Source organism: Sphaeroforma arctica (assembly GCF_001186125.1).
Source record: "Sphaeroforma arctica JP610 unplaced genomic scaffold supercont1.59, whole genome shotgun sequence".
NCBI lineage: Eukaryota > Ichthyosporea > Ichthyophonida > Sphaeroforma > Sphaeroforma arctica.
In genome coordinates this window covers 69477-80743 of record NW_014040499.1, presented here as the reverse complement: position 1 = coordinate 80743, position 11267 = coordinate 69477, and the positions used below count along the sequence as shown (strand labels likewise).

The 11267-nt window shown below is 47.4% G+C and overlaps 1 protein-coding gene across 2 annotated transcripts in view; it reads left to right on the top strand.

Moving 5' to 3' along the window:
• SARC_01491 overlaps window positions 1-9757 on the top strand; it is a gene marked incomplete at both ends in the record, with an annotated part of 18544 nt that extends 8787 nt beyond the window's left edge. The window contains 9 exons of one of the 2 annotated variants that reach the window (XM_014304786.1): window positions 187-307; window positions 607-788; window positions 1771-1836; window positions 2321-2422; window positions 2903-3021; window positions 3365-4249; window positions 4612-4711; window positions 5291-5674; window positions 6284-9757. In XM_014304786.1, coding sequence (XP_014160261.1) covers window positions 187-307; window positions 607-788; window positions 1771-1836; window positions 2321-2422; window positions 2903-3021; window positions 3365-4249; window positions 4612-4711; window positions 5291-5674; window positions 6284-9679 — 5355 coding nt within the window. The remainder of the gene's footprint in view (window positions 1-186; window positions 308-606; window positions 789-1770; window positions 1837-2320; window positions 2423-2902; window positions 3022-3364; window positions 4250-4611; window positions 4712-5290; window positions 5675-6283) is intronic. The other variant, XM_014304785.1, reaches the window with a different exon arrangement.
• Window positions 9758-11267: the final 1510 nt, after the last annotated feature.

The following is an 11267-nucleotide window of genomic DNA, read 5'->3' as shown; positions in this document are numbered from 1 at the left end:
TTATAAAAGGGTGCATACATGTATATATATGTAAATATATACGTAAATATATTTGTACATATATATGTATATGTATATATATATATATAGAATTGCATGTACATATACGTTACTTTTATTCATATACATAATTTCCGAGAATTATATCCAATATCACTCGCTCGTTTTCCCATTCGTACACTACAGTGTGATCTTTCGTTTCTGGACGAAGAAAATGGAGTCGAAGAAAATACTATTGAAGAATTTGGTGGGGCGCAGACACACAACGAGTTGTTGTGGCAACCAGACTCAGTGGACGACGATAGCTGTAAGTTTATGAACGGATGGTATTCCACTCGAAAAAACGCTTAGGTTTTTAAATTAACATGGGTGTGCGCTTATCTAATCATCTTAATTTAAAAATATGTACGTGTGCTGATGTTCCAGTTTGTAATGTGGGCTGAAAATATTTATAGACCTATGTATCGATATGTGTGTCATGAACGTATTAGTTTGTCGTGCTCTCGATATGTTCGAGTCCTTTGCTCTCCCACTTGTTTTAAACACTCCCTTCTAAGAATAGATTCTACCTACCTTCCACACGCCGTCACCACCACCATCACGCAGTGAATGTGATCTTGGAGTACTCGGACCTTCTTAAGGTACGCCAACCCGCTGGCATGAAGTGGTACTATGAGGATATCCTGCACTTGTGCATGAATGCGCCCCACTTGACTTCTGTGCTTGTGAGTCTTCTCGACTCCGAAGTTCGGGCGAAGTACCGCACTGTGCCGCAATGGACCGACGAGGTGCGTTGGGCTGTGCTATCGTGTATGCGTCTGAGTTTTAGGTTAGACGACTTTGTGTCTGCCGGTCTGCATATGAAGGGGGGTTTTTTTGTCACAATTTCGTTCAGTGTATATATGTGACAGTCTGCGGGTGGTACTTTCTCTCGCGTCTCCGGAGGTTCGTTCACTACCCGAGAGTCCCCCCTCTCCAGTCTACGTAAACTCCTTCAGTGCACGAGCGTGTCATTGTGTGTCTGTGCCAGTCTAGAAAGTAAATGGGTGCGCTCGTGAGAGTATCTGTTTGTTCTATCTATAGCTTAGCTATGCATAACATTCTTCTGCGTTATGTGCGTAGTGTTTGTGTGAGGTGATGTGTATATGTGTCGATTTATATATGACTATGCAGTACGTGTATTAAAGGTGTGTTCTGACATTTTATACACGTTTATTATTATATCTATGTAGTATGTGTATTTAAGTTTATGTTAAATATGTACAATAGTTGTGTACATCAGTTTATATATATATATATATATAAAGCAATGTATTCAACTATCATCACATAATTCTGTGATATATATAAGACTCATGCACATACGACATGGGCCCATGTAGTATATGAATATGTTGTATGTATGAACTTTTATAATTAGGCGACAAATATGTACAATAGTTGTATACATCTGTTTATATATATATAAACACGCACACACACACACACATATATATAAATATAGCCTTTTTGGTTCGTATATGAATACAGCGCGTCTCGCCAGTCGCGCTAGGTGTACCAGCCAGATCTCGCTGTGGTTTGTTCCTGTGGGAGTGTAGATTCCAGTCAGTGAATGTCTTGTGTGTATGTTATTATGTTATTGTACTCGTACAAAGATGTTGTACGGTATGCCTTGTCTGCCAACAGCTCAAGGCTTTGTACGTATACTTCGCTTTCCTTGATGAAGGGCTCACATGCTGCGCGTGTCCTTCCATGGTCCATTCCCCGCAGGAGAAAAATTTATTCAGAGATGGCTTCTCCAAATACCAAAAGGATTTTAGAGCAATCAGCCAAGAGGTATGCTTTCATATTGTACTCTCCGAAGCATCAGTGGTAGCTCTTAGTCTCTCACTTACCTGATGGCAATAGTAACGTATGCATTGAGTGCACATGTAGATATCTGCTGTAAATCCAAATACATGTACGTATATGCGCATACATATGTACCGTCCTTTTGTGTTGTTGAAAGCATGTATGAGTTTTGAGCGATTATCATTGTCTACAACTTGCGTTTCACCTTATAATATTTCAATTCATAGGTCTTCATACCAGCTACTCATGTGCAAATCTTCGTATGCCATGTATATATATATATATATATTTGTGGTTTTTCGTATACATTTGTAGATATTTGTAGATATTTGTATACCAATATATGCAAACTTCAACTTAAAACCGCGATATTTACATCGAGTCATATCTGAAGATGGAATCAAACATGGACTACTTCATAACTATTGGTCATTGAGCTTGAATGACACACAAATCATTGAACAAGCAGATCCAGACCAAGAGCATAGCCGATGTCGTCGCCTACTACTATCACTGGAAGAAGGATGAGAATACAGACTATCGATATTCTCTGAGCAAGAGAATACCCCCGGTATGTTGTACACTCAGACGGGTTGTTGGATGTATGTGAGTTTTGTTCCATGTTACGAATTGGGTTTCTTGTGTGATTTTTATTTCTCGCTTAGTGTTTTGGTCTGCGGCGATGGTTGCTGGTCGTTGACAATATATGTTTATGTAATATACATGTGTGTATGTATAGACATGTACATGTACGTGTGCATAAACGCAAGTACGTTTATCTATATGTGGATTATTCTTGACGCACACTATTCTGGCAGAATTGGGTCTTCCTCGTAGCTTCATAAGTGCGAGTGTAGCGTCATCGATTCAGCATTAATCTGACATTTGAAAGCAAGTTTCATTGTTTCAGCTTATGACGCTTCATTCGATAATCCTTAACTTCGCTAAATCAATGCAATAACACGGAGTATGGACCCAACTTGTGGGTTCATCACCCACCGAACCCGAAAAGTTTTTCTCTCGCTTACACGAAACCCTGGTTTTTATGCAGGCGACACCGGAAGAACCCACCAGCCGCAGGCGACAGGCGATCGGAAATAACCGCTCGTCGTATGCAGCAAATGGTGCCCACACGGCTGGTGCAAGTCCTGCCAAACCGTCGCGGAATAGGTGTGTTTTATAGTAAGGTTGCAATGGAATGGGGGTGCAGGTATACATATACATGTATTGTGCTTGAACGTTCTGTACTCAAGAAGGGGCGTTGTTTAAATAAAAAGGTGGGGGTGCAGGTGTGTATATGCGTGTATGTGCGTGCGTGCGTGCGTGCGTCTGATTGATTATATTTTAATGGATATGTATGCATATACACGCACACACACACACACACATAAATATATATATATATATGTATGTATATATATGTATGTATATATATATATGAACGAGAGAATGCAAAAATGTATTCCGAATATGGACTCGATCTCAAAGAATCATTCATTACTTCAAATTGTAGAAACAGAGGTACAACTAAACGAAAGCGTGGACGTAAACCTAAGCGCAAACACAGCAGCGACCGTGAGACACAGCCTAGTGGCACCGAACTATCTTCCAGTTCCGATAGCAGCTCTGAGGAGAGTGGCGATAGTGGGGATAGGGAGTGTGCGGTGGTTACTGATGCAGACGATAGTGAGAACGCGCTGTCTCTGGATTTGGGCGAGGACGAAGATGTTGGGGAATTCACAAATAGGTCGAAGAATGGGCGGTTTGTTTCCAAAAAGGTAAAATTAGGGGCCAAAAATACGGCCACAGTCATTCGTAGCGACGAAGAACCGGACAAGCCCGAACCAAAAAATACTGATAGTCCTAAGACCAAAAATGATGACAAGCCGGATGATAAAGGTGAGGGTGAGACTAAGGTTGAAGAAAGCAATTCTGTGGACGAGGTAGCGAATGAACCAGGCGAAGATAATGAGACGTTAGCAGATACCAATAAGGACACTGAAAAAGACACCCTCGATGAGACAGAAGTGGCCACGGCTGTGGAGATTGACACAGCCACCACGGGTAACGATGGCAACGCCGGTAACCAAGGCAACAGCAGCAATGCCCAAGGCAACGCTAAACCTCAGGACAAGGAAGTGGATGTCATTGCGGCGGCGAACACGCTTGCGAATGACATTATCAGTCGCACTCTGGGCCCGCGAAACCGCAGAGCTGCCGCTGCCAGAGCGAATGCTAATGCTAATGCTAATGCTGGTGCTGGTGCTAAGACAAATGCTAAGACAAATGCCAGCCCTGGTTTCAATGCTGGGGTTAGCGCAGAGACTAAGGGTGCTGCGGACAAGGACAAGGAAGCGGTGCTTGCAAGAGAAGGAGATGCGCCAATGCGGGATGAGAGGTACGCAGAATGATCAGGATGTGCTATTGTGTGTTTGATGTAGGGTGTCGTTAGCTTGGCTAATATGTGGTCAATTAAATATGCGCCGTGTGTGAGTGATGAGTGTAGTGTGTACCTGAAATACGGGTGCCTGTATACTTGTGCGTGTAAAGTGTGTGATTGCAGTACCGTTCACATTCGCACGTATGCATACATATATGGAAAAAAATTGCACATGCGTTCGTATAGACAAAAACGTTTACATGCATACGTATATAGAAAAACGTTCGCATATATGGTGGCTTCAGGTATACCTTGTAAACAGTGTACTGGCAAGCGTTCACTAATTACGTTCATCCATTGCCCGCATTGTTTCCACTCAGAATTGTCCGCAATGTGGCCGAATCTTTACACAATCCATTCAGCCGTTCGAATTCCTGGGCTGCGCAGGTCAACAACAGCTCGGGTCAAAACTACCGTCAGGTATGTACAACTATAGATATCGGTAATGGCTGGGTGTTGAGATGCATGCCCGGTACATAGATCAGGTACCCATGTGTGTATATATTACCAGAGCATCACAATGACGCCATCTCGTATTGCTGCATTCTGCAAAATAAAAAATGTATGTGGATTTCTGATCTGTGTTGCTTCTATTAATAGACAGTGTTTTTGTCTCTTCACGTTCTGATCCGTGTTGCTTCTTTTAATAGACAGTGTTTTTGTCTATTCACGTTCTCATCTGTGTTGCTTCTATTAATAGACAGTGTTTGTCTCTCCACTTTCTGATCTGTGTTGCTTCTATTAATAGACTGTGTTTTTGTCTCTCCACTTTCTGATCTATGGTGCTTCTAATAACGGGCTTCGTGCGCTTGCCTCTCGTAAGATGCATCCTCCTTCTGTCCTCGCCAAACTGCACCGATATTGCCCGGTATCTAAATTCACGCCTGCTCGAAGAATTGAAACCCGTGTATCTACATTGCTGCCGGTTAACGGGATAGTCCATCATACTCTTGTAGTCCATCTCACACCCATTTATCATTCACCTCGACACCGCCACAGATCCTACCCAGCCCAAGATCCAATGATTTCAACTCTGCACTCCAACAAGCGTCTCAGCGCAATGAATACGATACGTATAACCCCAGTATGGCGGCTCAAAACGCAGCCAACTCAGATGCTCACGCTAAGATAGTCGGTGAAGAAGGCAGACATGCGGCAGGGATGGACGTAAATATGAACGGCCCTAGTAAGGCAAGTGCCACGGGGAGTGGGTGGTTGCCTGGCAACGCACCCGATGGTGGAATGCAGGCGGATAACAATCTGATGAAGAGCGTCAATGCAGCGCGAGTGTTTGCGCATGAATGTTCAGAGTGTCAGGAGAAAGAGAGTACGTTGTGGAGGAAGGGTGTGCTTGGAGGTGTCCTGTGCGACGCGTGTTCTAAGGTACGCATGGGTGTGCAGTATAGTTATAAGTAAGTGTATGTGGCATGGACGGTGCGCTCAGGTGTTTGCTTTGCCTCTTGCTATAGAGTACGGCGGTTGCGATTCATTCCAAGTAGTGCACACAGATATTGATTGTCACGCCTTCTGCCTCCACCGTGCTGTGTATGGTAGTACGTACCAGGGCTGTGTACGCCTTCATATCATGAACATGTATCAATTAGCAAGCCGGTGTGTCAGAGGCTTCGTTGCAGAACCTAAAAGCCCCCCAAAAAATGCATACACCCTGGTACACAAACAGGCGGCCTTCGAATGCGTGTTTACTTTTAGTTTCGTTTCGTCCGCTCGTTTTACACCTTGGCTTACAAGTGGTTGATTAGTATCCTTCGCACAAAGGTTGTCTTTCTCATGCGAATCATGTAATATGCCTCCAGGTCATGTGCCCTTCGGACTTGATAAGCCACAATTTGCGCACTTCCTGATACGTATACGCTAACCTAGCTACTGCACCGTATAGTGTAAGCGCCAATCGCTTGCATTCGCGTCACTCCATTCATTTACGTATCGATCCTTTCCAACTCACGCGTTCCCCATCATTTTCCGCATTCGCAGAAACACACCGTCATCACCCGAGGACAGTGCGGGTACTGTGGCGGCTGCGAGTCTGATCTATGGCTCAAAGGAGAGGGTGTTGCCGTGGCTTGTCGCAACTGTTACGAGACAGTGGTGACAGATAACATCCAACGCATGGCCACGTGGACTCCTGCCGACGTCGTCGCGTACATGCACGCACACACCCGCAGGCGCGAGAGTGTGGACGGACGGTATGCCCAGGATATGCAACCCACGCCCGAAATTACGGGAGCAGGTGTAAAGGGTCCTGAGGGGGACGGTGCAGGTGCAGCTGCGCCTGTACCGGAGGTGGTGGTGCGCACGGCGACACGGTGCAGTCTGCCCGACACTCGGGTCAACTTGCCCAAGCTGCCTCATAAAGAGTCACACGAAGCACGCGCGCGGTCACAGCCACCACCGGGCATGGATAAAGAGCCGGCTATCGCGGGAAAAAGCGGGACGGAGGCGACAGATATGGGCATACAAGCCCAAGTAGACATCCCAGCGGGGGACTTGCAGAGTGAGAGGGGTATAGAAGCGACGGACACGGCACCTACTAAAGAGATATTGGCTCCAGGTGGTAGTGTGCCAGGACAGCATGATGAGGTGGGAGATGACCGTCTTGAACTATCACGAGCACTGCAACAGCGAGTAGAAAGTACTCAAGAGCCGGATGAAGGACAACACAATGAGGAGGTGGCATATGGTGCGCAAGAACCAGAGACGCACACAGACCAGCAGAGTGTGTACATGCCACAGCGACACCAGCAGATGTTGCAACAGCAACAGCAGGGACAACCGCCAAATGAATTCGCGCGGGAGTCGAGGATAGGCAAAGATCGAGAGAGAAGGGAGGAAGCTGTGAATAGAACACAGGGACAATTCTACCCCGTTGCACACCCAGGGCCACAGGAGCGACGGCTGCAGCCCCACCCTGCAACTCGCACCCAGGCTTTCGGACATGCCCAGGATGCTGAGGCCAGTCCCGACATGCGTGATGACCCGCAACAGTCCCAGATACGAGGCGTGAACACATACTCCCCGCAACCTCAACATGCAGGTCGGCCACCGCATGAACGAGGACAAGAACGGCCCTTAAGCGAGGAATACGGGGCACGGCCCAGGCCAACGGGACCGATGGGTGACGGTGTAACGATACCTCAGGTACCCACTCGCGCACGACGATATCTGAATAGCCCAGAGATGGGTTTGGGTGCGAGAGAGGGTAGTCATGCCATAGACGCCAGTGAACGTGCACGCGACTTAGGGAGAGATCCATATCAGGATCGAATGTCAATGAAAATGAATGCGAGTGACAGTGAGCGTATGGCGTTGATTCGCCGACAGGACGACAGTTTGCGTGAACGTGCTCGCGCCGAGGCCATGCGGCGTGAGGGTGGTGATGGCGGTAACGGTGGCCGAGATGGAGGTAGGTATGACCAAGATCTGCCGCGTCGTGAACCTTCACTTGCACCTGTAATTGAGTCCAGGACTGCAGGAATGGGACAGAATGAAGGGGGACCGTACGACCCTCGTGCTAGTGGTGATGTAGGTACAGCACCACCGGGCCGCAGGCTAGGACCAGGATCAGGATTCAGACCTGGACCGGGTGGCGTATATAGTAGACAATTGCACAGGAGCGGCACAGCGGGCATGTCGCAGCCGAGCAGTACACGAGAGTCCCTTGAAATGGCCCCAGGCCAGTTTTCTGAGCATCAAGGCCGAGTTCGAGGGCAAGGGCAACCCTACAGGCCAATGGGGGACAGCTACGAGTCAGCACACGGCCCCCAAACACGCCCTCCAGGTGCAAGCCTCAGGTCACCGCAGCTAGATGGAGAAGACCATGCACGACAAGCGTATGCACAAGCACAGACAGTGGCTCAGCAGGACGCTAGGTTACGCGCCAGGGAGTATGCGCGCGAACAAGAGCGCAAGATGTACGGTGTGGAGAATGACAGGGACCACATGAGAGAAAGAGAGGGCTCTGCTTATGGTCGGCCTGCACCACAGGGAATGCGAGTGCTATCCTCAGGTGTAGGTAGGAGTAGTCTAGCGGTGGATTCCGCTATGCCGGGGTTGAGTCCCGCTTTAAGTGCGGCTGGTGGTGGTAGTGGTGGCACGCGCAATAGTTTTGGCGCGGGAAGTGTCCAGAGTGGACGGTATGGGGCACCGCTACAGGGAGGCGTAGGAGGGCCATCTCGCTCGTATGTACAACAACAACAACAACAACATAGATATCCACCACCACAACACCACCCACATCGATACCAGCAGCCGCAACAACCACGTGGGCTGGGACAGGCTGGGCCACGTGGGTCTGTGGATGATATATCGTCCGGAAAGCCCGACATGGGCACGGAAAGAGGGCCTCCTAGGGGTGCGCCTGACTTGGCTGAAGGCGCGCGACCATCTGTCTCTGGGCCTTTGAGCACATCACAGCAGCAACAGCTGCGTCAACAACAACAACACGCACTGCACCAGCAGAGTATGTATGGCAGGGCTAAGGATATGAGCGCAGGCGAGTACAGGGCGGGAGACCCGGGTCTGAGCGAACGGCCCATGAGTGCCAGAGGAGGTCGAATGAACGCTGATATTGAGAGAGATGGTATGCGGGAGAGAGAGCATGAACGAGTGCGAGGGCCCATGGGTTATGGGAGAGGTATGGGCAACGACCATAAAGCGGGCACACCGCATCCTGGTATGTTTGCACCAGGCCCCAGTCCACAAATGCAGGTGCAGGACAGAGACGGGTGGGAAAACCAGTCCCATCTGTCTAAGGTATCGCCAGCCCAACAAGCGCGGGGGGGTCAGGCTGGACCACCCCCTGCTCATCACTTGGATGTGCAACAGCGATATGGTAGAGGGTCAAAATCTAGCGGGAGTGCATACTTCAAGGGTGGCATTGATGAACACAAGCGCGAGGGTGAAACCCGCGAAGATGTCGCACGATCGCACTTCTCACATGCCAGTTATGGTGCACAACGGCAACTAGGACGTCAACAGTACATGCAGCAACAGCAGTACTTACAAAGCAGGCAACCGCAAGACGGTCCAGGCAATGACTACAATCCACGTCCAGGCACATCACCACCTCCACCGCGGTCATACTATGCGGAGAGAGAGTTGGATAGAGACATGCCTCCCCGTGCGCAGGGCGACAGGATGCGCGAGAGAGAGGCATACCTGCGCAGAGATCGCGAAAGGGTCGAGACAGGGGGAGGGCCTGTAGTGGGAATGTGTACAGGTGCAGGTGCAGGTGGTCCTTATAGTAGACCTGGGGAGTACCAGTATGGGCGTACGCGCCCTGGAGACCAGGATCAGGGTCAGTACGCTATGTCACCACAGGATGCACGCTCACCAGAGCAAACAACAAAGAGGAGAGGTGATTGGGAATAATGTGAGATTAAGATAGAAACAGAGGGAACATGAATACCTACGAAGATAATAAAATATGTACATCCTCAGATATCCTCAAATATGGCGTTTATTGCCGTGCCTTCGTATATACAACTGATATGGTCGTCCTAAAGGGTGTATTACAGGAAAATCAATTTTAGAGTTTACTTCGTTCGTGCTAAACCACAGCGCAATATTTCATGTTTTAGAAAATGCGCAAGACCAGACAGTACCTTAGATGCCGAATAATGTATAAAGCTCATAATTTGTTCGCGACCAAAATTAGGCATATATGAATATTACGATCAGGAATATTATTTTATTCTTCTTCTAGAGGGTCATGTATTTATGTTCAATAAGGATTGCAATATTTTTCAGTTCTTGCGATCTACATACTAAAGCTTTGTGAAAGCCCGTTTGAGATTCACTCCAGACTGAGAAAGGTTTAGCATTGAAGTAACAATGCCATACCTCCAATCTTTCAATTCCCCATCGAATGACCATAAGTTACCAAGTTCTATTCGTTAGCAGGCCATCATTTGTGCGCTTCCCCTATAGTCGTATAGGTAGTATCGTACATAAATTGAAGATTTACTTTGTCACTCGAGCACAGATTTCGCTTCTATGCAAGCCACCTTGAGAATGTCGGAACGTCTTGGTCCATATCCTAAACACCAGAACGAGAGAATTATTTCTTCGGACACTGGCAACGGTCTTCGGGGGCAACACCACTCAAAGCGGACTCGATATGATTACCACAACCGGCCCAGGTAGGTTTCTGACATTGTCCACAGGCAGTTCTGAAACACATAGTACTTGATTGTTTAGTTTCGCTTTGTATTGATTTATAGATATTGTATTATATGCGGCTCTGTCCCGCTTTCCTCAGGGGTTTATATAGTTGTGCAGATATTGATGACTTGGTACAGTGATATAGTGTATACTTGTATATTTTAAATATTTGTACAGGCTATGTTGTTACTACACTCGCTAGAGCTAGTATACTACACGTGTGCTTTTTTATAAAAAAAACAAAATGAGTATTTCGGCCGCCTGAAAAGGTGACACCTGCTGGCAGTCAGCCTCAGTCAGGTGATGGGGTCGACAAGTGGTCTGATTTACCAGACGTTGCACCCCAAAAAAAGAAAAAAAATCTTTTTTTAGAAGGGAGGCTACATACATATGTACATACAATAAACAATTGTACATACATACGAGCCTATGCGACAGACTACAGAATACAGACTCACAGAGTCTACGTCGCAACGAGTCAGCGACGGACCTAAGTTTTATTTACCGCGAGTGTTTAGCTCCTCTCACTCTCGCTCTCTGTAAATACTCTTCTCTCTCTACTAGTATAGTAGTAGTAGAGTAGAGAGAGTCTCTACTAGTCTCTACTCTAGCTCTGACGACTGAAGTCACTGACTTACTAGGCAGTGAGCCGTGAGGTGACACCGTGAGTCTGTGACTGTCGGCGTGACTTGACTGTCGTCAGTGTCGTAAGTCGTGACTCGTGACAGTGTGAACTGAGAACTCACTGAACTGTGAACTGCGTTACCGTATAATAATGATGTGTCGGAATGGGCTT